The sequence below is a fragment of the Gorilla gorilla genome, chromosome 20 (assembly GCF_029281585.2).
Source record: "Gorilla gorilla gorilla isolate KB3781 chromosome 20, NHGRI_mGorGor1-v2.1_pri, whole genome shotgun sequence".
In the NCBI taxonomy this organism is placed as follows: Eukaryota; Metazoa; Chordata; class Mammalia; order Primates; family Hominidae; genus Gorilla; species Gorilla gorilla.
In genome coordinates this window covers 67189510-67217425 of record NC_073244.2, presented here as the reverse complement: position 1 = coordinate 67217425, position 27916 = coordinate 67189510, and the positions used below count along the sequence as shown (strand labels likewise).

The 27916-nt window shown below is 51.9% G+C and overlaps 1 protein-coding gene across 1 annotated transcript; it reads left to right on the top strand.

The window, feature by feature from the left end:
• Positions 1-41: 41 nt before the first annotated feature.
• On the top strand, positions 42-27748 carry PTPRH (protein tyrosine phosphatase receptor type H). Its single transcript, XM_031007545.2, has 20 exons — positions 42-160; positions 1273-1306; positions 1518-1781; positions 2899-3165; positions 4458-4724; positions 6235-6501; positions 8594-8860; positions 10076-10345; positions 11576-11875; positions 12216-12482; positions 17260-17338; positions 17453-17497; positions 20862-20952; positions 21427-21517; positions 22466-22542; positions 22648-22782; positions 23023-23145; positions 23345-23505; positions 26844-26979; positions 27092-27748. The coding sequence occupies exons 1-20, from the start codon at positions 110-112 to the stop codon at positions 27239-27241; spliced, it is 3342 nt and encodes a 1113-aa protein (XP_030863405.1). The 5' UTR covers positions 42-109; the 3' UTR covers positions 27242-27748.
• The last annotated feature ends 168 nt before the right edge of the window (positions 27749-27916 follow it).

The window sequence follows — 27916 nt, the reverse complement described above, 5'->3', positions numbered from 1 at the left end:
GCCTCTGGCTTCACCAATGATCTGGTAAAGGGGAAATTCTTGAGTGTAAAGTCCAGCAGGTGGAAGGACTAGGCCTGGGACTCCTGGGTCCCCGGCAGTGTCTGGAGGCATGGCTGGGGCTGGCGGGGGCCTCGGGGTCTGGGGGAACCTGGTGCTGCTGGTAAGTGCTCCCCGCCCAGAGCGGGCTCCCAAGGCAGGGACTCCCAGGTCTGAGGGAGAAGGAGCTGGGTCCCTGCACCTCGATCTTGAGGAAGTAGGTGCTGAAGATCCCGTGGAGAAGGAAGAGGGCTTCAGGCTTGGCAGAGACTGTAGGAGAGTCTTACACCTGGGCTCTTAGATACTGTCATGTCTGCTGCGGGGGACACCGGCTTCACCCGGGCTCTTAGACATTGTCGTGTCTGCTGCGGGGGACACCGGCTTCACCTGGGCTCTTAGATACTGTCGTGTCTGCTGCGGGGGACACTGGCTTCAGGCGACACACAGCTGTGCTCACGGACAGGAAGCAGCCCCTCCTCCCTCAAACCGAGTCCAGGCCCCCAGCCATTCCTCCCTCAGACCCAGGAGTCCAGGCCCCCAGCCCCTCCTCCCTCAGACTCAGGAGTCCAGGCCCCCAGGCCCTCCTCCCTCAGACCCAGGAGTCCAGGCCCCCAGCCCCTCCTCCCTCAGACTCAGGAGTCCAGGCCCCAGCTCCTCCTCCCTCAGACTCAGGGGTCCAGACCCCCAGCCCTTCCTCCCTCAGACTCAGGAGTACAGACCCCAGCCCCTCCTCCCTCAGACTCAGGAGTCCAGACCCCAGCCCCTCCTCCCTCAGACTCAGGGGTCCAGGCCCCCAGCCCCTCCTCCCTCAGACCCAGGCCCCCAGCCCTTCCTCCCTCAGACCCAGGCCCCCAGGCCCTCCACCCTCAGGCCAAGGTTCCTGATCCCCAACCTTGGTTTTTTTCTCTCTTCCCAGTCTGTTCATTGCTCTCTGCCCTTGGTTTTCCAAGGACATATATTTCGGGAAATGAAATCATTAATTTTATCTCTCGGCCTTATCGGGTGGAGCCAACCCCAGCTCCCTAAGCTCCACTCCTGCCATGCTCCCCCTTCTCTCCTCGACCCAGGAAAGACGGTTGGGGTGACCTTCCTGACAGCCCAGCCTAACGCTGGCCCCTCCTTCCCATGCAAGGGTGACTCATGGGGCGGGGATCAGCCGCTCCTCCCAGCCCCGCGGCCTCACTGGGCAGAGGAGTGGTTGAGAGGCTGACTCCGTTTTCTCTGGGTTCCCTCCAGGGCCTGTGCAGCTGGACAGGGGCCAGGGCGCCCGGTGAGTGACCCCTGCCTGAACTCACTGCCCACTCAAAGAGGTGGGACCACAACTGCCGTGAGCCTCTGGGGGGTCCCCGTGGGGTCCAGTGGTCCATGGTAGGGGCTTATGAGCGCCGTTGTTTCTGGACTTGGGGCATGAGCTCAGGGGGTTGGGAGGGATTGTAGTGACCTGGTTCCCTTTTCGTCAGACCCTCCTTCCCGATTCTCAGCCCCCAACCCAGGGAGGAACCTGACAGTGGAGACTCAGACCACCAGCTCCATCTCCCTGAGCTGGAAGGCCCCTGCTGGCACAGACTCACAGAACTCCACCTACTCGGTTCAGTGCACTGGAGACGGTGGCAGATCAGAGACTCGAACCACAAGATACACCGTCATTGTGTATGGACTTGGACCCGGGTCATTGTATACATGTTCTGTGTGGGTGGAGAAAGACGGAGTAAATAGCTCTGTGGGGACTGTCACTGGTGCCACAGGTAAGAGGCAGCCGCTGTTTTATTTTTATTTCTTTTATAAGGACAGTGGTAGGGGGTGGTTGAGAGCTGACAAAATGCGACAGTTTCCTTAGTCCAGTAGAAACACAGAGGAAGCCACACGTGAGAATTTCGATTTTCTATCAGCCACATAAAAATAAGTAAAAAGAAACTGGTCAGCCTGTCTCTACAAAAAAATAAAAAAGTAGCTGTGGTGGCGTGTTCCTGTGGTCCCATCTACTCGGGAGGCTGAGGTGAGAGGATCGCTTGAGCCCGGGAGGCAGAGGTTGCAGTGAGCTCTGATTGGACCACTGCACTCCAGCCTGGGCAACAGAGAGAAACCCTGTCTCAAAAAAAAAAAAAAAAAGAAAGAAAGAAAGAAAGAAAAAACAAAAGAAAAAAAAAGAAAAGAAAAACAAATAAACTAAATTACTATGAGAGATTTTATGTAGTCCATCAGATACAATTTTTTTTTTTTTTGAGGCAGAGTCTTGCTCTGTCACCCAGGTTGGAGTGCAGTGGCATGATCTTGGTTCACTGCAACCTTTGCCTCCTGGGTTCAAGTGATTCTCCTGCCTCAGCCTCCCGAGTAGCAGAGACTACAGGCATGTGCCACCATGCCCAACTAACTTTTGTATTTTTAGTAGAGACCGGGTTTCGCCATGTTGGCCAGGCTGGTCTCGAACTCCTGACCTCAGGTGATCCACCTGCCTCGGCCTCCCAAAGTGCGAGGATTACAGGTGTGAGCCACTGCACCTGGCAGATACAAGATATTTTCATTTTGACTTGTAATCAATATAAAAACGATCATTAAATATATACACCAAGTATATACTCACACACACACAAATATATATAAAGGATCAATGAGATAGTTGACATTCTTAATTTCACACCAACTCTTCGAAAGCCGGTGTGGATCTTACACTAACGGCTCATCTCATTTCACAAAAGCCACCTCACGGTGCTCAACACTCACGTGGAACTCGTGGCTGCCACACTGGACAGTGCAGAGCTGGGCCTCCCTGCCTCCACCTGCTGGATGCAATGGTTAAGGAAGGGCTGGAAAGTTCGAGGGCCAGAAACTACAACTGATTTTCCCTCCTGTGCTGGTTTTCAGCTCCCAACCCAGTGAGGAACCTGAGAGTGGAGGCTCAGACCAACAGCTCCATCGCCCTGACCTGGGAGGTCCCCAGTGGCCCAGACCCACAGAATTCCACCTATGGGGTTGAGTACACTGGAGATGGTGGCAGAGCAGGGACTCGAAGCACAGCATACACCAACATCACCATGGATGGACTTGAACCCGGGTGTTTGTATGCGTTTTCCGTGTGGGTGGGGAAGAATGGAATCAACAGCTCCCGGGAGACTCGAAATGCCACCACAGGTGAGAGGCAGTCGCCATTTGTTTTGCTCTTTCTTGTTTAAGGGACAGTAGGCAGGAGAACATGGCCGATTGTCTATTCCATAGTCCCTCTGGGCCACATTGAGCCAGGTACTCATGTCCACATCCTGGGGCAGTCTCAGCTCAGGAGATGAAGAAGGAATGAATGTCCATGGTACCTCCAGCTGCTAAGCTGGGGCCGGTCTGTGTCTAGGACTCTCTAGAATGTGGACCATAATGCCAAGGGGCACCTTCCTGCACCAACAGGAATGTGTAGGGGCCAAGGCATGTTACCTGAGCTTTCAAGGAATTAGATACTGTGAGTGGGGACACTCTGACCCTCTGACTCTTCTTCTAGTTCCCAACTGTGTCACATATTGAGGATGGAAACTGAGATCATCAGCTCCATGACCCTGATGTGGACAGCTCCCTCTGGCTAGATCTCCATTGTCCAATATGGTAGCCACTAGCCACACGTGGCTATTAAATTTAAGCTGATTAAAATTGCATGAAACTGCAAATTCAGTTTCACATTTCGTATGTTTGAAAGCCCTGTTGAAGGGTTTCCATTTCCTTCTCTGTTCTCCTACCATACTGGAAGGTGGGAGAGCATTTCCATCGTTGCAGAAGCTCAGTTGGAAAGCGCTGGCTCAGGTCTTTGTTACTCAAAGTGTGGTCCATGTGTGGGCAGCATCCGTGTCTCTGAGAGCTGATGGAAATACATTGGCAAGTGACACTGGTGGGAAAAAAAGGGTGGGGGGGAGTGCAGTCTCTCAGCTCCATCCTAGCCCTGCTGAGTGAGAACCTGCATTTCACAAGGTCCCCTGTGAGATGTGCACACAGTAAAGAATGAGAAGCCCTGGTCTAGACCGTACACTCTGCATCTACTGGCACCAGCTGTTGAGGGACAACTAGGAACTCTGATGATCAAAAATGCTCACTTGGCCGGGCATGTTGCCTCACGCCTGTAGTCCCAGCACTTTGGGAGGCTGAGGTGAGAGGATCACCTGAGGTCAGGAGTTCGAGACCAGCCTGGCCAGCATGGTGAAAAAATATAAAAATAAGCCGGGTGTGGTGGTGCAGACCTGTAGTCCCACCTACTCAGGAGGCTGAGGCAGGAGAATCGCTTGAACCCGGACGGCGGAGGTTGTGGTGAGCCGAGATCGTGCCACTGCACTACAGCCTGGAAGACAGACAGAGACTCTGTCTTGAAAAAACAAACTAGAAGCTCACTGGCTGCCCCCGTTATGTTCTGTAGTCCTGCTCATATTAGATCTTTCTTCCTAATTTCTCAGCCCCCTACCCAGTGAGGAACCTGACAGTGGAGGCTCAGACCACCAGCTCCATCTCCCTGAGCTGTGAGGTCCCCAATGGCACAGACTCACAGAACTCCACCTACTGGGTTCAGTGCACTGGAGACGGTGGCAGAACAGAGACTCGAAACACAACAGACACCAGAGTCACCGTGGATGGACTTGAACCCGGGTCATTGTATACGTGTTCTGTGTGGGTGGAGAAAGACGGAGTAAATAGCTCTGTGGAGATTGTCACTAGTGCCACAGGTAAGAGGCAGCCGCTGTTTTATTTTTATTTCTTTTATAAGGACAGTGGTAGGGGGTGGTTGAGAGCTGACAAAATGCGACAGTTTCCTTAGTCCAGTAGAAACACAGAGGAAGCCACACGTGAGAATTTCGATTTTCTATCAGCCACATAAAAATAAGTAAAAAGAAACTGGTCAGCCTGTCTCTACAAAAAAAATAAAAAAGTAGCTGTGGTGGCGTGTTCCTGTGGTCCCATCTACTCGGGAGGCTGAGGTGAGAGGATCGCTTGAGCCTGGGAGGCAGAGGTTGCAGTGAGCTCTGATTGGACCACTGCACTCCAGCCTGGGCAACAGAGAGAAACCCTGTCTCAAAAAAGAAAGAAAGAAAGAAAGAAAGAAGGAAGGAAGGAAGGAAGGAAGGAAGGAAGGAAGGAAGGAAGGAAAGAAAGGAAACTAAATTACTATGAGATATTTTATGTAGCCCATCAGATACAATTTTTTTTTTTTTTTTGATACAGAGTATCTCTCTGTCGCCCAGGCTGGAGTGCAGTGGCGCAATCTTGGCTCACTGAAAGCTCTGCCTCCCGGGTTCACGCCATCCTCCTGCCTCAGCCTCCCAAGTAGCTGGGACTACAGGCGCACACCACCACACCTGGCTAATTTTTTGTATTTTTAGTAGAGACAGGTTTCACTGTGTTAGCCAGGATGGTCTCGATCTCCTGACCTTGTGATCCACCCGCCTCGGCCTCCCAAAGTGCTGGGATTACAGGCGTGAGCCACCGTGCCCAGCCCTTTTTTTTTGGGGGGGGACAGAGTCTCTGTCTCCCAGGCTGAAATGTAGTGGCACAATCTTGACTCACTGCAACCTCCACCTCCTGGGTTCAAGTGATTCTCCTGCCTCAGCCTCCTGAGTAGCTGGGACTACAGGCATATGCCACCATGCCCGGCTAACTTTTGTATTTTTAGTAGAGACGGGGTTTTGCCATGTTGGCCAGGCTGGTCTTGAGCTCCTGACCTCAGGTGATCCGCCTACCTCAGCCTCCCAAAGTGCTGGGATTACAGGTGTGAGCCACTGCGCCCGACAGATACAAAATATTATCATTTTGACATGTAATCAATATAAGGAAAGGATCATTAAATATACACACTGAGTATATACCCACAAAATATATATATGTGTATGTATATATATGTGTGTGTATATATATGTGTATGTGTATATATATGTGTGTGTGTGTATATATATATATATATATATATATATAGGATCCATCAGATAGTTGACATTCTTAATTCTTAATTTCACACCAACTCTTCAAAAGCCGGTGTGGGTCTTACACTAACGGCTCATCTCATTTCACAAAAGCCACCTCACGGTGCTCAACACTCACGTGGAACTCGTGGCTGCCACACTGGACAGTGCAGAGCTGGGCCTCCCTGCCTCCACCTGCTGGATGCAATGGTTAAGGAAGGGCTAGAAAGTTCGAGGGCCAGAAACTACAATTGATTTTCCCTCCCGTGCTGGTTTTCAGCTCCCAACCCAGTGAGGAACCTGACAGTGGAGGCTCAGACCAACAGCTCCATCGCCCTGACCTGGGAGGTCCCCAGTGGCCCAGACCCACAGAATTCCACCTACGGGGTTGAGTACACTGGAGATGGTGGCAGAGCAGGGACTCGAAGCACAGCATACACCAACATCACCGTGGATGGACTTGAACCCGGGTGTTTGTATGCGTTTTCCGTGTGGGTGGGGAAGAATGGAATCAACAGCTCCCGGGAGACTCGAAATGCCACCACAGGTGAGGGGCAGTCGCCATTTGTTTGATCTCTTATTTGTTTAAGGGACAGTAAGCAGTAGAATGTAGCCGATTGTCTATTCCATAGTCCCTCTGGGCCACATTGAGCCAGGTACTCATGTCCACATCCTGGGGCAGTCTCAGCTCAGGAGATGAAGAAGGAATGAATGTCCATGGTACCTCCAGCTGCTAAGCTGGGGCCGGTCTGTGTCTAGGACTCTCTAGAATGTGGACCATAATGCCAAGGGGCACCTTCCTGCACCAACAGGAATGTGTAGGGGCCAAGGCATGTTACCTGAGCTTTCAAGGAATTAGATACTGTGAGTGGGGACACTCTGACCCTCTGACTCTTCTTCTAGTTCCCAACTGTGTCACATATTGAGGATGGAAACTGAGATCATCAGCTCCATGACCCTGATGTGGACAGCTCCCTCTGGCTAGATCTCCATTGTCCAATATGGTAGCCACTAGCCACACGTGGCTATTAAATTTAAGCTCATTAAAGTTGCATGAAACTGCAAATTCAGTTTCACATTTCATGTGCTCAAAAGGCCTGTTGAGGGGCTCCCAGTCCCCCCTTCATCCTCCACGGTGCTAATGCCTACCATATTGGAAAGTGAGAGACTATCTTCATCACCACACAAAGCTCCCTTGAGTCTCTCTTATTTTTTTCTTTTTTTTAGAGCTGGAGTCTCGCTTTGTCATCCAGGCTGGAGTGCAGTGGCAGGATCGTAGCTCGCTGCAGCCTCAAATTCCTGGGCTGAAGCAATCCACCGACCTCAGCCTCCCAAGTAGCAGGGACTACAGGCGTGGGCCACCATGCCTAACTAATTTATTTTTTTTAGAGATGAGGTCTTGCTGTGTGGTCCAGGCTGGTCTCTAACTCCTGGCCTCAAGCGATCTCCCTACCTCAGCCCCGCAAATTGCTGAGATTACAGGCATGTAATCTCACATGAAATGTGAAACTGTGCTGGGCCATTGGGCCTCTCTTAGGCAGTAACCCCAGGCATAAAGGCTTCACTTTTATGACCTAACCTTGCAAAGGCCCTACCTCTTAATGCTATTCCATTGGAGATTATTATTTTGTTTTTTTTTTTTGTCTTTTTTTTTTTTGAGACGGAGTCTCGCTGTGTCACCCAGGCTGGAGTGCAGTGGCGCGATCTCGGCTCACTGCAAGCTCCGCCTCCTGGGTTCACACCATTCTCCTCCCTCAGCCTCCCGCGTAGCTGGGACTACAGGCGCCCACCGCCACACCCAGCTAATTTTTTGTGTTTTTAGTAGAGACAGGTTTCACCGTGTTAGCCAGGATGGTCTCAATCTCCTGACCTCGTGATACACCCGCCTCGGCCTCCCAACGTGCTGGGATTACAGGCATGAGCCACCGTACCCGGCCTCCATTGGAGATTACGTTTCAGCATGTGAATTTGTGGGAGGGGACACACATATGGAGGCTATAGTACTACTCAAATTATGACCCACGTGTGAGCAGCATCAGTGTTCTGGGGAGCTGACTGGAAATGAGAGATCTCAGCTCCACCCCAGATCTACTGCTCAGAACCCGCATTTAACAAGATCCCCTGTGAGATGTGCACACATTAAAGTTTTTTCTTTTTCTTTTCTTTTTTTTTTTTTTTTTTTGAGACTGAGTCTCGCTCTGTTGCCCAGGCTGGACTGCAGTGGTGCAATCTCGGCTCACTGCAAGCTCCGCCTACCAGGTTCAAGTGATTCTTGGGCCTCCGCTTCCTGAGTAGCTGGAATTACAGGCACACATCACAGCATGCCCGGCTAACTTTTGTATTTTTAGTAGAGACAGGGTTTCTGCTAAACCCCGTTGATCATGTTGCCCAGGCTGGTCTTGAACTCCTGACTTCAGGTGATCCCCTTGCCTCAGCCTCCCGAAGTGCTGGGATTACAGGCGTGAGCCACCACGCCCGGCACATTAGTCTGAGAAACATGGTCTAGAACATACACCTTGCATCTGCTGGCACCAGCAGTTGAACAAGAGCTCAGATGGTTGAGGGCAGTGAGGGGCCCACTCCTGGCCTGTTCTGTTCTGTATCTCCGCCAACATAGGATCTTCTTCCTAATTTCTCAGCCCCCAACCCAGTGAGAAACCTCCATGTGAAGACTCAGACCAACAGCTCCATCGCCCTATGCTGGGAAGTCCCCGATGGCCCATACCCTCAGGACTACACCTACTGGGTAGAGTACACTGGAGACGGTGGTGGCACTGAGACCCGAAACACAACAAATATCAGTGTGACAGCTGAGGGACTTGAACCCGGAACCTTGTACACATTCTCTGTATGGGCAGAAAAAAATGGAGTACGTGGCTCCAGGCAGAATGTCAGCATCTCCACAGGTAGGAACCCTCAACGGCCACTCCCTGTTTTGGTGAGAGGTTCAGAACCAGCAGGAGCGGCATGGCACCTCTTCTGGGCTCTGGCTCTGTAGTCCGTAGGCTCTGAAGACATCTGCCTCTCCAAGTCCACAGGACAGATGTAATCACAGCTGGGGGCTGGCTCTGCCCTGAAGAAGAAGAGAGCCCATCCAGACGTCTCCTCCCGCTGAGCGTGGGGCTGTGGGGACACAGGCCTTTTCTTTCTTTCTTTCTCCTTCTCTTCCCCTTCCTTCCTTCCTTCCCTTTCCTTCCTTTCTTCCTTCCTTTCTCGCTTTCTCTCTTTCCTTCCTTTCTCTCTTTCTTTCCTTCTCTTTCCTTCCTTTAAAGCCTTCCTTCCTCCCTTCCCTCCTTGTTCCTTCCTTTCTTTCTTTCTCTCTGTCTCTCTCTCTTTCTTTCTTTCTCTTTCTCTCTCTTTCTTTCTTTCTTTTCCTTTCTTCTTTCTTTTCTTTCTTTCCTTCTTTTCTTTCTTCTTTCTTGAGACAGAGTTTTCCTTTGTCACTCAGGCTGGAGTACAATAGCACAGTCTCAGCTCACTGCAACCTCTGCCTCCTGGGCTCAAGCAATTCTCCTGCCTCTGCCTTCCAAGTAGCTGTGATGACAGGCACGCACCACCACACCCAGCTAATCTGTGTATTTTTAGTAGAGACAGGGTTTTGCCATGTTGCCCAGGCTTGCCTTGAACTCGTGGCCTCATGTCACCCACCTTGGCCCCCCAAAGTGTTGGGATTACAGGCGTGAGCCACTGCGCCTGGCCTCTCTCTCTCTCGCTCGCTTTCTTTCTTTTGAGACGGTCCTACTCTGTCTCCCAGGCTGGAGTGCAGAGACACAATCATAGCTCACTGCAGACTGAACCTCCCAAGCTCAAGCGATCGTCCCACCTCAGCCTCCCTAGTAGCTGTGACTACAGGCATGTGCTACTATGCCCAGCTAATTTGTTTTAATTTTTAGTAGTGATAGGGTCTCACTATGTTGCTCAGGCTGGTCTCAAATTCCCGGGCTCAGGCAACCCTCCCGGTTTAGCTTCCCAAAATGCTGGGATTACAGGCCTGAGCCACTGTGCCCTGCCAGGAAGTGTTTCTGGATGAGCTGGGCTGCACAAGGACAGGGCATATCACTGTGTTCTGGACTCTTGAGGACTAGGGGATGTGGAAATCCTGACTCTGCTCCCTCTCCCAGTCCCCAACGCAGTGACAAGCCTCAGCAAGCAGGACTGGACCAACAGCACCATTGCTTTGCGCTGGACAGCTCCCCAGGGCCCAGGCCAGTCTTCCTACAGCTACTGGGTCTCATGGGTCAGGGAAGGCATGACTGACCCCAGGACCCAAAGCACCTCAGGTACTGACATCACCCTAAAGGAACTGGAAGCTGGCAGCCTGTACCACCTCACCGTCTGGGCCGAGAGGAATGAGGTCAGAGGCTATAACAGCACCCTCACTGCAGCCACCGGTGAGACACAGTCGGTTCTGAACCCAGCTCTATTAGGATGGGGGAAGGAAAAAGATGAAGGGACTTTGGGAGCTCCTTGGGAGATGAAGAGTACCCATGGGCCTCTCCAGCCTCACCGGCCGGAGCTTAAACCTGTAGGTCCCGTTCCTAGTGGGTGTCGTTTCTTAGCAGACAGGGCTTTCCAAGCTGTGGGACCTGTTTTTTCTCCCTTTGGGAAATGGACTCTTTGGGGTCAGGGGGAGCCCTCAATTGTCCAGCACCACCTCTCAGGAGCTGACAAAGTCACCAGCTGGACAATAGCCAACAGCTGGTCCCAGGGAATTAGATGAAGCGAGAGGGCCCCACCTCTCAGCCTAGGCACGGTGGGTCCCGCTCATGAGAAAAATCAAAATAACTCTGGAGACTAGGTTCATTCTTTTTTTTTTCTTTTGTGACAGGGTCTTGCTCTGTTGCCCAGGCTGGAGTGCAGTAGTGTGATCATGGTTTACTGCAGCCTCGACCTCCTGGGCTCAACTGATCCTCCCACCTCAGCCTCCTGAGTAGCTGGGACCACAAACATGCACCACCATGCCCAGCCCATTTAAAAAAATATTTTTTGTAGAGACAGGGTCTCATTATGTTGCCCAAGCTGGTGTCGAATTCTTGGGCTCAAGTGATCCTCCCGCCTCGGCCTCCCAAAGCACTGAGATTACAGGAGTGAGCCACCATGCCTGGCCGGAACCTGGAACTCTTTAATCCTTGGTCATTTGGGCTAAAAAGATGAAATTTGTCAGCTCCCTCTAGAAATGTGGTGTGTCTAGAGTGAGAAGACACCCTACCTGGGGTTCCTGTGGGAAAGAAAATACAGAGATCAGATCTCGAGGGCCATGAGAGATGGAGGACTACGAATCCCATCACACCGTGGGGCCATGACTTCATAAGCTGAAGCGATACAGAGAATCCATAGCCTCATGGGAACTGTAGTTTCAGTCGGTGGAATTGGTGTGCATTTGGGAAGAACAGAAAGATGACAGGGTGGGACCCAGGGCTGTAGCCAGGGGACGGAGAGGGCTAGGAGATTCTGGTCCCCATGGTCTTTGGGTATCTAGACTCTTTCCTGTGGTTCAGCCTCCTTAGCCACTGGAGCCACCAATAATGGATATCTCAGCTTTGCTGTGGGGGAGAGGCAGACAGGCTGGGGTAGGAGGGTCTTCAAGGATACCCCCTTAGGCCTCTGTTCTCACTTCTCAGCTCCCAATGAGGTCACAGATCTCCAGAATGAAACTCAGACTAAGAACTCAGTCATGCTGTGGTGGAAGGCCCCTGGAGACCCCCACTCTCAGTTGTACGTATACTGGGTCCAGTGGGCCAGCAAGGGACATCCCCAGAGGGGGCAAGATCCCCAAGCGAATTGGGTCAACCAGACCAGCAGGACCAATGAGACGTGGTACAAGGTCGAGGCCCTGGAACCCGGGACTCTGTACAATTTCACCGTGTGGGCAGAGAGGAATGACGTAGCCAGTTCCACGCAGAGCCTCTGTGCGTCCACATGTGAGAATCCGCTTCCTGCCTTCAAGTGGTGAACTGGGCTTAGCTCACAGTCCTTGCGAGCTGAGAGATTAATGGAATACAAATCCCATCAGGCCACAGGCCATGACTTCATGAGCTGCAGTGATGGAGGAGCCCAAGGCCTCATGGGAGTTGTAGTTTAAAAGGACTTATTTGTGTCCATTCGGGGAGGACAGAAAAGGAGGGAAGATGAGGTAGTTTGGATTTGGCGAGGAAGGGATGGGCTCATCTCAGAAAACTGGTCTGAGTAGTGGGGGTAGGGGTGGAGGGCGTGGGAAGCCACCTTGGATGGCGCTGCTGACCTCTTGCTTCCTTCACCCAGACCCAGATGCAGTCACCATCACTTCCTGTGTCAGCACCTCAGCGGGCTATGGAGTCAACTTGATCTGGTCCTGCCCCCAGGGAGGCTACGAGGCCTTTGAGTTGGAGGTGGGAGGACAGCGGGGCTCCCAGAACAGATCTTCATGTGGGGAGGCTGTGTCTGTGTTGGGTCTCGGGCCGGCTCGGTCCTACCCAGCCACCATCACGACCATCTGGGACGGAATGAAGGTCGTGTCTCGCTCTGTGGTCTGCCACACCGAGAGTGCAGGTGAGCGGAGCCGCGCGGGCCAAGCAGCTATGATGAAATTCTCCGTAGACCCCATCAGGCCCCATTGTGAGGAAATCAGTGGGACTCTTTTGTTTCTCATTTCCTTTGAAACATCTTTTTTATTTTGTATTTTGAGATGGAGTTTTGCTCTTGTTGTCCAGGCTGGAGTGCGGTGGCACGATCTTGGCTCATTGCAACCTCTGCCTCCCGGGTTCAAGTGATTCTCCTGCCTCAGCCTCCTGAGTAGCTGGGACTACAGGCACGTGCCACCACGCCTGGCTAATTTTTGGATTTTTAGTAGAGATGGAGTTTCACCATGTCGGCCAGGCTGGTCTCGAACTCCTGACCTCAGGTGATCTGCCTGCCTCAGGCTCCCAAAGTGCTGGGATTACAGGTGTGGGCCACCGCACCATCCACAACTCACCACTTAAAGGTACAATTCAATGACTCTTCTTATATTCACAGCATTGTGCAACCATCATCACTATCAATTTTAGAACATTTTCATTACCCCCAACAGAAAGCTCACCCCGCTGAGCCACCACCCCCTAGTTCTCCCATTCCCCAGCCCCCAGCCCTCGGAAATCTCTCATCCACTTTCAATCTCTATAGATTTGCCTCTCCGGGACGTTTCATTAAAATGCAATCATAGAGTGGGCACAGTGGCTCATGCCTGGAATCCCAGCACTTTGGGAGGCTGAGGTGGAAGGATCACTTGAGCTCAGGAGTTCGAGACCAGTCTGGGTAACAGAGTGAGACCCCATCTCTACATTTTAAAAAATTAGCCAGCCGTGGTGGTGTGTGTCTGTAGTCCTAGCTACTCAGGAGGCTGAGTCAGAAGGATCACTTGAGCCCAGGAGGTTGAGACTGCAGTGAACTATGATCGGGGCCACTGCACTCCAGCCTGGGTGAAGGAACGAGACCCTGTTTCAAAAACAAAAAAGATGCAATCATACAGTATGTGTTTCTTTGTGACTGGCCACTTTCACTGAGCATAATTTGTTTTTTTGTTTTTGTTTTTGTTTTGAGACTCACTCTGTCACCCAGGCTGGAGTGCAGTGGCATGATCTCTGCTCACTGCAACATCTGCTACCAGAGTTCAAGCAATTCTTGTGCCTCAGCCACCCAAGTATCTGGGATCACAGGCATGTGCCACCATGCTTGGCTAATTTTTTATTTTTTATTTTTATTTTTTGAGGTGGAGTTTCACTCTTGTCGCCCAGGCTGGAGTGCAGTGGTGCAATCTCGGCTCACTGCAACCTCCACCTCCTGGGTTCAAGCGATTCTCCTGCCTCAGCCTCCTGAGTAGCTGGGATTGTAGGCACCTCCTACCACACCCAGCTAACTTTTATACTTTTAATAGAGATGGGGTTTTGCCATGTTGGCCAGGCTGGTCTCAAACTCCTGACCTCCGGTGATCCACCCGCCTCGGCCTCCCAAAGTGCTGGGATTACAGGCGTGAGCCACCATGCCCAGCTAATTTTTAAATTTTTTTAGTAGAGATGGGGTTTTGCCATGTTGGACAGACTGGTCTCGAACTCCTGACCTGAAGTAATCCTCCTGGCTCCTCCTCCCAAAGTGTTGGGATTACAGGTGTGAGCCACCGCACCTGGCCTACCCATTCATTTTTATCCATTCATTGATCCAGTTGATGGATCAGTTGAGTAGTTCCACTTTTGACCATTATGGGTAATGCCGCTGGGAACGTTTGTGGATAGGTTTTGTGTGGACGTACATTTTTATTTCTCTTGGGTCTATACCCAGTAGTGGAACTGAGGGATCACATGGGAAGTATACATTTAACTACCCCCTACCCCGGGTTTTCTTTTTTCCTAATGTGGTTGTATCATCTTGCAGTAATCAATGGGGTACCTGAAGAACTTTGGAGCTTAGGCTTTGGAAAGACCTGGCCATGTACCAAGACCATGGCCATAAGCCTCACTTTGCCCCGTCAATCACTTCCTAGGAACAGGGTTTCTTATGCGATTGCATCTCCAATCTGGAGAGAGACTGGGGGTTGATGTGGTGACCAATGGATGCTGTTTGAACTGGGCTTTGCCAGACCCCATTGCTTAGAAAGTTCTCTCCCTTGGTAACAAGGATCCCTGAGAGAACAGGTCCTCTAGTCCGATTCTGTGAGGCCAAGTCCATGAGGGAATGAGTCTCCCGTACAGGCTGTAAGACCCTTCAGTTCCCTGTCAACAAACACACTCTTCCCAGGATTGCTGAGAAGCTGCAGCTTGGGGGCCTTCAAGGCTGATGAAGATGGGCCATAGGCTTGAGCCTACCCTGAGACGAGACATCTAATGACAGATCTTGGGAGAACTGTGCCATCAGAGCCTGAGAGCACCCATAGACATCACCAGATCAGCCGGGCGCGGTGGCTCCCGCCTGTAATCCCAGCACTTTAGGAGGCCGAGGCGGGCGGATCACCTGTGGTTGGGAGTTCGAGACCAGCCTGACCAACATGGAGAAACCCTGTCTCTACTAAAAATACAAAAAATTAGCTGGGCGTGGTGGCGCGTGTCTGTCATCCCAACTACTCAGGAGGCTGAGGCAAGAGAATCACTAGAACCCAGGAGGCGGAGGTTGCGGTGAGCCGGGATTGCACCATTGCACTCAGGCCTGGGCAACAAGAGCAAAACTCCGTCTCAAAAAACAAACCAAGAAAAAAAAAAAGACACCACCAGATCTCGGTAGGCTCTGCTGCTGGGGAGTCCTTCCCCAGCCAGCAGGACCTCTGAGAAGATGAAGCCTCAATCTGGGGAGAACGGAAGCCGTCCATGCCAGGGATGATTTCACAACCAGCAAAGTGTTTCCCCCGCCTCAGTACTACAGACGTTTCCGGCTAGATCCTTCTTTGTTGTGGGGGGGCCGTCCTGCGCACTGTAGGATATTGAGCTGCACCTCTGCTTCCCACCCACTATGTGCCAGCAGCACTCCCACTTCCAAGCTGTGACAACCAAAAGCGTCTCCAGACATTGCCCGGTGTCTCTTTGGGAGCAAAATCACCCTTGTTGAGAACCACTAGTCTAAGCTAAGGAAGGCAAGAATCACTTTTTTGTTTTGTTTCGTTTTGTTCTTTTTTGAGACAGGGTCTCACTCTGTTGCCCAGGCTGGAATGCAGCGATACGGTCATGGCCCACTGCAGCCTTCACCTCCCAGGCTCAAGTGATCCTCCTGCCTCAGTCCCCTGAGTAGCTGGGACTACAGGCATTTACCACCATGCCCAGCTATTTTCTTGGGGTTCTTTTTGTTTTGTTTTGCTTTTTCTTTTTTTTTTTGAGACAGAGTCTCACTCTATCGCCCAGTCTGGAGTGCAGTCGTGCAATCTCAGCTCACTGCAGCCTCCACCTCCCGGGTTCAAGTGACTCTTATGCTCAGCTTCCTGAGTAGTTGGGATGACAGGTGTGCACCACCATACCCAGCTAACTTTTGTTTTTTTAGTAGAGACTGGTTTTTGTTATGTTGCCCAGGCTGGTCTCAAACTCCTGGGCTCAAGAGATCCACCCACCTCAGCCTCCCAAAGTGTTGGGATTACAGGGGTGAGCCACCATGCCTGGCCAGGAGTCACTCTTCAGCAACCAGGTCACCTGTGACAATGATGGGTAGTTGACCCTTGAACAATTGTCCCCCACACAGTAGAAAATCTGCATATAACAGTCGGGCATGGTGGCTCATGCCTATAATCTCAGCACTTTGGGAGGCCGAGGCAGGTGAATCAGGAGGTCAGGAGATCAGGACCACCCGGGCTAACACAGTGAAACCCCAACTCTACCAAAAATACAAAAAATTAGCCAGGCATGGTTGCGGGTGCCAGTAGTCCCAGCTACTCGGGAGGCTGAGGCAGGAGAATGGCGTGAATCCGGGAGGTGGAGGTTGCAGTGAGCCGAGGTCGCACCACTGCACTCCAGCCTGGGTGACAGAGCGAGACTCTGTCTCAGAAAAAGAAAAAGAAAAAGAAAAAAAAAATCTGCACATAACTTTTGACTCCCCCAAAACTTAACTATTAATAGCCTACTCTTGATTGGAAGCCTTACCAATAAGATAAACAACATACATTTCATCTGTAATATGTACTATATACTGTATTCTTTCTGTTTGTTTGTTTGTTTGTTTTTGAGACAGAGTCTCGCTCTGTCACCCAGGCTGGAGTGCAGTGGCGTGATCTGGGCTCACTGCAAGCTCCACCTCCCGGGTTCACGCCATTCTCCTGCCTCAGCCTCCCGAGTAGCTGGGACTACAGGCGCCCACCACCACGCCCGGCTAATTTTTTGTATTTTTAGTGGAGATGGGGTTTCACCATGTTAACCAGGATGGTCTCGATCTCCTGACCTCGTGATCCGCCCATCTCGGCCTCCCAAAGTGCTGGGATTACAGGCGTGAGTCACCGCGCCTGGCCGTACTATATACTGTATTCTTATAATCAAGTAGCTAAAGAAAAAAATGTTATTAAGAATATCCTAAGGAAGAGAAAATGTACTCGCTATTTATTAAGTAGATCGTCATAAAGGTCTTCCTCCTTGTAGTCTTTGCGTTGAGTAGGCAGAGGAGGAGGAGGAAGGAGAGGGGCTGGTCTTGCTGTCTCGGGGGTGGAGGACAATCCATGGGTAAGCGTGTAAGTATAACTGGACCGACGCACTTCACACCTGTGATGTTCGGGGGTCAGCTGTCTTTGGACCAGGCTCCTGGGGAAGAGGAAAGGCTGGGCAAGGTTGGAGACAGATGAGCAGATCAGACCTGAGCTCTGAGGGTTCCCGATGCCTCCTCCCCACAGGGGTCATTGCCGGAGCCTTTGTGGGCATCCTCCTGTTTCTCATCCTCGTGGGCCTGCTGATTTTCTTCCTGAAGAGGAGGTAAGACTCAGCACAGGGCTGACCGCCTGGAGGGTGGGGGCTGGAGAAGAAGGAGGAGAACTGCTGGTTGCAGCCTCACCCCCTGAGCCTCTCATCCTAACGTCCCTTTCCCAGGAATAAGAAGCAGCAGAAACCAGAACTGAGGGATCTGGTCTTCAGGTGAGCAGAAGTTCTGGGGGGGCGCATCGGAAAGAATCTGGTCAAATCAAGGGGCATTTGCTGGCTGCCAGCTTGGTCAGAGGGTGGATCAATGCATTTACCCACAAAGGTCTCAGAAGGGGCCGATGCCTCTGTGACAGGGACCACAGCCCTTCCATCGCAACTCACTCCCCAAGCAGCCTGGGCCAGCGAATTCAGTTCTGGTCTCAACTCCCGTACATTCATTCATTCAGCAGATATCAGCTGAGCACCAGCATGTATCAGGCACTGTTCCAGGTGCCAAACAAACAGCAAATGAAACCAAGATTCTTGCCCGCCAGGGGCTTATATTCTAGTACAGGAGATATCAATAAACAAGATTGCTGGGTGCGGTGGCTCATGCCTGTAATCCCAGCACTTTGGGAGGCCGAGGCAAGCGGACCACAAGGTCAGGAGATCAAGACCATCCTGGCTAATGTGGTGAAACCCTGTCTCCACTAAAAAATACAAAAAATTAGCCAGGCGTGGTGGCGGGCACCTATAGTCCCAGCTACTTGGGAGGCTGAGGCAGGAGAATAGCGTGAACCTGGGAGGCGGAGCTTGCAGTGAGTTGAGATCACGCCACTGCACTGCAGCCTGGGCGACAGATCGAGACTCCGTCTCAAAAAAATAATAATAATAATAAATAAAAAAGATCATAAAAAATATGATATAAACTTTCAGACAGGGCCAGGCATGGTGGCTCACGCCTGTAATCCCAGCTACGCAGGTGGCTGGGGCAGGAGAATCACTTGAACCCGGGAGCAGAGGTTGCAGTGAGCTGAGATTGCACCATTGCACTCCAGCCTGGGCAACAGAGTGAGACTCTGTCTCCAGAAAAAAATTATATATATATAATTTATAATATATATAATATATAAATATATAAATTTATAATATATAATATAAATTATATAATATATAATATATTATATGTTATATATATAATATATTATATATTATATATAACATATATTATATAATATAAAATATACATTATATATAATATAATATATAATATATAATATATAAATTATATAATATATAATATATAAATTTATAATATATAAAATATATAAATAAACTTGGAGACAAGGCAAAAGGAGGGGATAGGAAGGGTAGAGGAATATTGTGATATTCTTTTTTTTTTTTTTTGAGGTGGAGTCTTGCTCTGTCACCCAGGCTGAAGTGCAGTGGCGTGATCTTGGCTCACCGCAACCTCCGCCTCCCGGGTTCAAGCAATTCTGCTGCCTCAGCCTCCCGAGTAGCTGGGACTACAGGCATGCACCACCACGCCCAGCTAATTTTTGTATTTTTTAGTAGAGACAGCGTTTCACTATGTTGGCCAGGCTGGTCTCGAACTCCTGACCTTGTGATCCACCTGCCTCGGTCTCCCAGAGTGCTGGGATTACAGGCGTGAGCCACAGCCCCTGGCCTATTTTGATATTCTTCTAATGTGAAAATTAGAAGAAATTAGAGAGAAAATCAGATGAATTATTTTATTTTATTTTATTTTATTTATTAATTTGTCAAGACAGGGTCTCACTCTGTGGCCCAGGCTGGAGTGCAGTGGCGCAATCATAGCTCACCGCAGCCTCGACCTCCTGGGCTCAAGTGACCCTCCCATCTCAGCCTCCCCAGTAGCTGGGACCACAGGCACGCACCACAATGCCTGGCTAATTTTTTAATTTTTTGCACAGATGGAGGTCGGGGAGGTGGTCTTACCAGGTTGCCCAGGCTGGTCTTGAACTCCTGGCCTCAAGCAGCCCTTCCACCTCGGCCTCCCAAAGTGTTTGCATCACAGGCGTGAGCCGCTGCACCCAGCAGGAATATTTTCGGCAGGATATTCAAGGAAAGCTTTGCTAACAAGATGACTAAGAGGAAGTCATCTGAGTACAGGCCTACGCAAGTGGGAGAGGAGCCGAGCACGCATCTGGGAAAGGCGCTCCAAGGACAGGGATGGGCGCGTGGAGGGCCTGAGGCAACAGCACACGTGAGGTTCAGAGAACATCGTGCGTCTCCGACTGAGCAGAGTGAGGAAGGGGAGGGCGGTGGGAAGTGAGGTCAGAGAGACGTCAGTGGGGCCAGAACAGGCACAGGCCTGTAGATGAAAGTTAGGACTTTGGATTTATTGTGAGCTGAGAGTTCTTGGAAGATTTTGAATAGACTAGTGACACAGTCTAACATGTTTAAGAAGAAGTCTAACATGTGGAAGAGATTTGTAATAATCCAGACAAGAGGCCAGGCGTGGTGGCTCACGCCTGTAATCCCAGCACTTTGGGAGGCCGAGGCGGGAGGATCACTTGAGGTCAGGAGTTCGAGACCAGCCTGATCAACATGGCAAAACCCCGTTTCTACTAAAAATACAAAAATTAGCCGGGCATGGTGGCTGGCACCTGTAATCCCAGCTACTCAGGAGGCGGAGGCAGGAGAATCACTTGAGCTCCAGAGGCTGAGGTTGCAGTGAGCTGAGATCACACCACTGCACTCCAACCTGGGCGACAGGGTGAGACTCTTTCTCGAAAAAGAAAAAGAAAAAGAAAGAAAGTGAAACTACAGGAATGGGCCAAACCCTGTAAGAAGTGTGTGTCCAGCAAGAAAAGTGGCTTGGGGTTGGACACTGGGGAACAGTTACCTTTTACAACGGACAGAGGAGGAGGGGCCTGCCCAGGAAATGGACAAGCAGCAGCTGGGTAGGTGGGGGCCAAGCCAGGGCCGGGTGTTCCGGAACAGTGCAGATCCAGCAGAAAAGGCAGGCACAGGCGGTGGTGCTAAATGCTGCTTAGCAGTCAGGCCGGTGGGGGCTGAAACGTGGCCTTTGCAATTACAGACAGGGAGGCCATGACGATTTTGGAGAAAGGTGTTCCCTGGAGTAGTGGATATAGACTCCAGGCCATGGTGATAGGATGACAGGAAGGAGAAAAAAACTGGTCTGCATGAGAAGTGTAAGTGTAGGGCTGAGTATGTTTATTATTTATTTTTTTTTATTTTTTTTATTTTTCGAGACAGAGTCTCGCCCTTTCACCCAGGCTGGAGTGCAGTGGTGCGATCTCAGTTCACTACAACCTCTGCCTCACGGGTTCAAGAGATTCTCCTGCCTCAGCCTCCTGAGTAGTTGGGACTACAGGTGTGCAACACCACACCCAGCTAATTTTTGTAGTTCTAGTAGAGATGGGGTTTCACCATGTTGGCCAGGCTGGTCTCGAACTCCCGACCTCAGGTGATCCACCCGCCTCGGCCTCCCAAAGTGCTGGGATTACAGGCGTGAGCCACCATGCCCAGCCCTCAAAAGTGCAAGATTAAAAGAGGTCACGGTCTTTTCTCCCTGCTCCCCCAAAACCCGTAGCTCCCCAGGGGACATCCCGGCTGAAGACTTCGCTGACCACGTCAGGAAGAATGAGAGGGACAGCAACTGTGGTTTTGCAGACGAGTACCAGGTGGGGAGAGGACAGAGGGGCTGAGCTCAGTCTCCCTCCGGTGGCCCAGTCCCCCACCCCCACCCCCTGGCCAGACCTCACGGCTTTCGGGATTAAGCAAAAGTAGCATCACATATGTCATTGGATTGTGCAGAGATTCCCAGCCATGTTATCTTTCCACTCACTGAAATCTTAAAATAATGGTGGGTCAGTCCTAAAGTAACTCTCTCTGCCCCCACCCAGTGAGCCCTTTCTCCCCCGACACCTGCTTTCTTGCCTGCCTGAAGAAGTCCCATGGTTCCCTAAATCCTCCCCAGTGCCCCACAGGGCAGGTGGCACACACATATATTCTGTTTTTGTGGGTGCCATAGAATCTCAGGGTGCAAGGGATAAACAAGGGGTGATGCCGAAGAAGGCAAGGGGAGCTCGGGGGGTACCCTCGAGGGAAAGTAGAGAAAATCCAACACCAGGTACCCCCTCTCCCTGCATCCCCAGCAACTCTCCCTGGTGGGCCACAGCCAGTCTCAGATGGTGGCTTCGGCTTCAGAGAACAACGCCAAGAACCGCTACAGAAATGTGCTGCCCTGTGAGTCTCGGGTTCCTGCTGCTTTTGTCCCAGCCCTGATCTAGTCGGCACCCCACCCCAGTCCCCTTCTCCTACCCACTTTGAGAAACAAGTCCTGCCCCCTACCGTGGGTCTCCTTTTTTTTTTTCTTCCTTTTTTTTTTCGAGACAGAGTCTCGCTCTGTCGCCCAGGCTGGAGTGCAGTGGTGCGATCTCGGCTCACTGCAAGCTCCGCCTCCAGGGTTCATGCCATTCTCCTGCCTCAGCCTCCCGAGTAGCTGGGACTACAGGTGCCCACTACCTCGCCCGGCTAATTTTTTGTATTTTTGGTAGAGACAGGGTTTCATCGTGTTAGCCAGGATGGTCTCGATCTCCTGACCTTGTGATCTGCCCGCCTCGGCCTCCCAAAGTGCTGGGATTACAGGCGTGAGCCACTGCGCCCGGCCCCCCACCTTTTTTTTTCTTTGAGACAGAGTCTTGCTCTGTCACCCAGGCTGGAGTGCAGTGGCACCACCTCCGCTCACTGCAACCTCCACCTCTCGGGTTCAAGCAATCCTCCCGCCTCAGCCTCCCTAGTAGCTGGGACTACAGGCACCCGCCACCATGCCTGGCTAATTTTTGTATTTTTAATGGTGACCGGGTTTCACCATGTTGGCCAGGCCGGTCTCAAATTCCTGACCTCAGGTGATCCTCCCACCTCAGCTTCTCAAAGTGCTGGGATTACAGGTGTGAGTCACTGCACCCGGCTGTGGGTCCCTTTGAGAGTCCTCCTGGCCTGCTCCCTGCAGCTGAGGTCCCTCCGCCCCTCTCAATCCCTGTGTAGCTCCCAGGGTCTGCCTGCGTCTTGGCATGACTTTTGTCCATGGGTCTTGGTCTTGTCTCTGTGCCTCTCTGGGTCTCTCTGCCTGTGGTCTTGTCTCTGTGCCTCTCTGGGTCTCTCTGCCTGGCTAATGCTGGCCTCTTCTCCTAGATGACTGGTCCCGGGTGCCCCTGAAGCCCATCCACGAGGAGCCAGGCTCTGACTACATCAATGCCAGCTTCATGCCCGTAAGGTCGTGGTTGGGATTGAAAGGGTGCCCGGCAGGCCCGGAGAGATAAGAGCTGGCGGGGTTATCTAAAGGCCCCCCTGACCCGCCTGCCTTCCTCAACCAGGGTCTCTGGAGCCCGCAGGAGTTCATTGCAACCCAGGGTCCCCTGCCACAGACGGTGGGTGACTTCTGGCGCCTGGTGTGGGAACAGCAGAGCCACACCCTGGTCATGCTGACCAACTGCATGGAGGCCGGCCGGGTGAGAGATCTGAGTCCTGGGTGCTGACTGGGTGCAGGACCCCGCCCCGAACACTGATCCAATGTAGACCCCACACCCAGACCTTACGGATTCCTCCAGGGTAACCCCAGGCGTCTTCAGTGTAGACCTGTTCCCCACTCTCCCCCCAGCCCATCTGCTGGTTCACATTTGGGGCCTAAGGCAGACCCCACAGACCTGGGTAAGAGGAGCTGTGTTCTCTGACCCCTCCTCCTCCCCCAGGTGAAGTGTGAGCATTACTGGCCTCTGGACTCGCAGCCCTGCACCCATGGGCACCTGCGGGTAACCCTGGTAGGTGAGGAAGTGATGGAGAACTGGACGGTGCGGGAACTGCAGCTCCTCCAGGTGCGTGTGTCCAGCCCCGTCCTGGCCCTCAGCCTTCCCCTGTGACATATGCCATGCATCCAGGATGCTCCGCCAACTCCAACCTTCCACCCACTCCTCTGAGGAGCTGCAGTGTGCCCCGGGGAACCCGCTCCTGGTGCTAGAAGCCAGGTCCTCCCTACGTTCATCTCCAGAGCCTGTGAGTGCTCCCTCCTTCCAGGTGGAGGAGCAGAAGACGCTATCTGTGCGCCAATTCCACTACCAGGCCTGGCCGGATCACGGCGTTCCCTCCTCCCCAGACATCTTGCTGGCTTTCTGGAGGATGCTCCGGCAGTGGCTGGATCAGACCATGGAGGGAGGCCCACCCATTGTGCACTGCAGGTGGGGACCAGCCCAGGACCCTCTCCCTTGAGAGAACTGCTCCCCTGGGGCTCAGACAGTTGCGTTAGACGGGACCCTGGGAATGTACAGGGGAGGTGGAAGAGGGAGAGAAGGAGGAGGTGGATGTGGAAGATAAAGGGGGGCATGAAGCAGATTAAGAAAAGAAGGGCGATAAGGATGAAAAGATGGGAACGAAAGATGAAAAGGCAGGCCAGGAGCGGTGGCTCATGCCTGTAAATCCTAGCACTTTGGGAGGCCAAGGCGGGTGGATCACTTGAGTTCAGGAGTTTGAGAACAGTTTGGCCAACATACAAACCTTGTCTCTACTAAACATACAAAAATTAGCCAGGTGTGGTGGAGGGCACCTGTAATCCCAGCTACTCAGGAGGCTGAGGCAGGAGAATCACTTGAACCCGGGAGGCAGAGGTTGCAGTGAGCTGAGGTCGCACCACTGCACTCCAGCCTGGGTGACTCTGTCTCTATTAAAAAAAAAAGGGGAAAAAAGAAAGATGAAAAGGTAAAGGCAGAGAAGGTTGAATGCAGAAGAGAAGGGAGAAAGGATGAAGCCACAGGACGGGGATGTGGCCACAGATTCTGAGAAACACTGGAGACACTTCCCTGTGCTGGAGTGCAGGGCCTCCCCCATCAACTGCTTCCCTGATATTTATTTATTTTTATTTTTATTTTATTTTATTTTATTTTATTTGAGATGGAGTCTCTTCCTGTCGCCCAGGCTGGAGTGCAATGGCGCAATCTCAGCTCACTGCAACCTCTGCCTCCTGGGTTCAAGCGATTCTCCTGTCTCAGCCTCCCGAGTAGCTGGGATTACAGATGCTCACCACCACACCCAGCTAATTTTTGTATTTTTAGTAGAGATGGGGTTTCACCATGTTGGCCAGGCTGGTCTCGAACTCCTGACCTCGTGATCCGTCTGCCTCTGCCTCCCAAAGTGCTGAGATGACAGGCGTGAGCCACTGCACCTGACCCTTTCCTGCTATTTATGCTGAGGTCCCGTAGGTCAGATTTCACCTAACGGTAACTATTAGGGAGATGAGGAAGAGTGACGGCCCCTGAGACTGGGGCTCTGGTTTCGGTCACAGTGAACATTTACACAGTCCTACTGCTCCTCATGACAGCCTCATGGCAAAAGAGTGTCCTCCCCATTTTATTTTATTTATTTATTTGTTTGTTTATTTTGGAGGCAGAGTTTCGCTCTTGTTGCCCAGGCTGGAGTGCAGTGGCATGATCTCGGCTCACTGCAGCCTCTGCCTCCTGGGTTCAAGCAACTCTCCTGCCTCAGCCTCCCGAGTAGCTGGGACTACAGGCATGTGCCACCACGCCCGGCTAATTTTGTATTTTTGGTAGAGACGGGGTTTCTCCATGTTGGTCAGGCTGGTCTCGAACTCTCAACCTCAGGTGATCCGACCACCTCGGCCTCCCAAAGTGCTGGGATTACAGGCTTGAGCCACCGCGCCCGGCAATGTCCTCCCCATTTTAGAGCTGAGTGGATGTCATCACATCATTCCATTAGTGTGCATATCCAGAAGCTTATCTAGATCAGCCAAAGCAACAGAGACACTGAAGAGATTAGTAGCTTCCAGGCCCTGGAGGGTGACAGGCAATGGGGAGAGACGGCCTAATGGGCGTGGTGTCTGCTTTAGGGGTGATGAAAGTGTTTTGCAAGTAGATAGAGGTGGGGGCTGCACAGCGTTGTGAGTGTGACAAATTGCTCACGTTCAAATAGCAATTTTTTTTTTTTTTGGAGACAGAGTCTCGCTGTGTCACCCAGGCTGGAGTGCAACGGTGCGATCTCCACTCACTGCAACCTCCACCTCCCAGGTTCAAGCAATTCTCCTGCCTCAGCCTCTTGAGTAGCTGGGAATACAGGTGCCTGCCACCCCGCCTGGCTAATTTTGGTATTTTTAGTAGAGATGAGGTTTCTCCATGTTGGCCAGGCTGGTCTCCAACGCCTGACCTCCGGTGATCCGCCTGCTTCAGCCTCCCAAAGTGCTGGGATTACAGGCGTGAGCCACTGCGCCCAGCTTAAAATAGCTAATTTATTTATTTATTTATTTTTTGGGGGGACGGAATCTTGCTCTGTCGCCCAGGCTGGGAGTGCAGTGATGTGATCTGGGCTCACTGCAATCTCCGCCTCCCGGGTTCAAGTGATTCCCTTGCCTCAGCCTCTCGAGTAGCTGGGACTACAGGTGCCCGCCACCACACCCGGGTAATTTTTTTTTTTTTTTGGTACTTTAGTAGAGACGGGGTTTCACCATATTGGCCAGGATGGTCTCAATCTCCTGACCTCGCGATCCACCCACCTCAGCCTCCCAAAGTGCTGGGATTACAGGCGTGAGCCACTGTGCCCAGCCTAAAATAGCTAATTTTTTCACTGGGCACAGTAGCTCATGCCTGTAATCCCAGCACTTTGGGGGGCTGAGGTGGGAGGGTCACTTGAGTCCAGGAGTTTGAGACCAGCCTGGGCAACATGGCAAGACCCCGTCTCTATTAAAAAGTTAATAAGTTAGTCAGGTGCAGTGGTGCATGCCTGTGATCCAAGCTACTCAGGAGGCTGAGACAGGAGGATCACTTGAGCCCAGGAGGTCAAGGGTGCAGTGAGCCGAGATCATGCCACTGCACTTCAGCCTGCATGACAGAGAGAGACCCTGTCTCAAACAAAACAAAAGACTAATTTTTGTATTTAAAGGAATTACTAAATGATTGGCTGGAGAGTTCCTCTTCCTGTATTTGAACCCCGGCTCTGCCACTTATTAGCTGAATGGCCTGGGGAATGGGACTTCACCTCACTCAGCCTCCATTTCCCCATTTGTACAATGGATGTGCTAGTAATCCGACTTCTTAGGTTTGCGAGGAGTGAGGAAGGCCCATCAGGCACTTAGAACAGAGCCTAACAGATGGAAGGAACTCCAGGCATAGTTTTGTTGTTGTTGTTGTCATTGTTTTTGAGATGGGAGTTTTGCTCTTGTCGCCCAGGCTGGAGTGCAGTGGTGCGATCTTGGCTCACTGCAACCTCCACCTCCTGGGTTCAAGCGATTCTTTGCCTCAGCCTCCCAAGTAGCTGGGATTACAGGCATGTGCCACCACACCTGGCTAATTTTTGCATTTTTAGAAGAGACGGTTTCGCCAGGTTGGCCAGGCTGGTCTGGAACTCCTGACCTTGGGTGATCCACTGGCCTCAGCCTCCCAAAGTGCTGGGATTACAGGTGTGAGCAGGCATAGTTATTGTCATCATTCAAACACAGATCCCTCCAATCAGCCATGACCCCGGACCCTCACACTCCTGCCCCTTGGTCTGACCCTTCCCTTGTTCTGCCTAGTGCTGGCGTGGGTCGCACAGGAACCCTCATTGCCCTGGACGTCCTGCTCCGGCAGCTGCAGTCCGAGGGTCTCCTTGGGCCCTTCAGCTTTGTGAGGAAGATGAGAGAGAGTCGGCCATTGATGGTGCAGACTGAGGTGAGGCAGCCCCTCAGCAACACAGGACGGGAGGCAGTGGGACGAGGGACCCTGGGGCTCCATGCAGCCCAGACTTGGGGGGACGCCTCTCACTCCCGTGCCTGCTTCCCAGGCTCAGTACGTATTCCTGCATCAGTGCATCCTGCGGTTCCTCCAACAGTCAGCCCAGGCCCCAGCCAAGAAGGAAGCCCCGTATGAGGATGTCGAAAACCTCATCTACGAGAACGTGGCTGCCATCCAGGCCCACAAGTTGGAGGTCTAAGTGACGAGGGGGCTGGGTCGGCAGCCCAGGCATCCTCAAGCTCTGGACACCCACTTGAGCCCAGATTCCTGGAAGAGCAGAGGGCTGGGCTCCCAGACTCCTGGGTGCTGTGGGAGGAGGGGGCTGGGATCCCAAACTCTGGTTTCCCCAGGAGAGAGTGGTCTGGTAGGCTTCAGATGAGTCCTATGGGAGCTGGGGATCTGGATTCCTGGTTCCTTGAAGGAGGAGAGGGATGGTAGCTTGGATTCCCTAGGTCTTTCCAGGATGCAGAAAGAAACAGGCTGGAGCCTGGATTCTGAGGCAGGAAGGAATTTGGGTCTGGAGTTCTGGCTACTTGAGGACCAAAGGCAGGAAGGATCCTGCCTTGATTTTACTTCAGAAACCAAATCAGTCTTCTATAATCTGGGGTCGGAGGGAGTCCCTGTGCCCAAGGTCTCCCTGCACCCCACCATCCACGTATATTTTTCCTTCTATCCCATAATTTATTAAATCACTGTTCTCCCCAGAGACAGTTGTCCCATGGATTTCTGGGTCTGGAAAAAATATTGGATTGGGAGTAGGGATGGGTTCCTGGTATCTAGGGATAGAGGCAAACGTCCAGGAGGGGACTAGAGGGACCCACACATTTGCACATGAAAAAATGTAGGTTTGGGTGGTTGAGTCTCTCAGAGAGGG

Excerpts from the sequence above, each read along its gene's own strand:
- PTPRH (XM_031007545.2), top strand. The coding sequence starts at position 110 with ATGGCTGGGGCTGGCGGGGGCCTCGGGGTCTGGGGGAACCTGGTGCTG. Across the intron at positions 161-1,272 it reads GGGGGAACCTGGTGCTGCTG|GGCCTGTGCAGCTGGACAGG; the intron begins GTAAGTGCTCCC and ends GGTTCCCTCCAG. Across the intron at positions 11,876-12,215 it reads GAGCCTCTGTGCGTCCACAT|ACCCAGATGCAGTCACCATC; the intron begins GTGAGAATCCGC and ends TCCTTCACCCAG.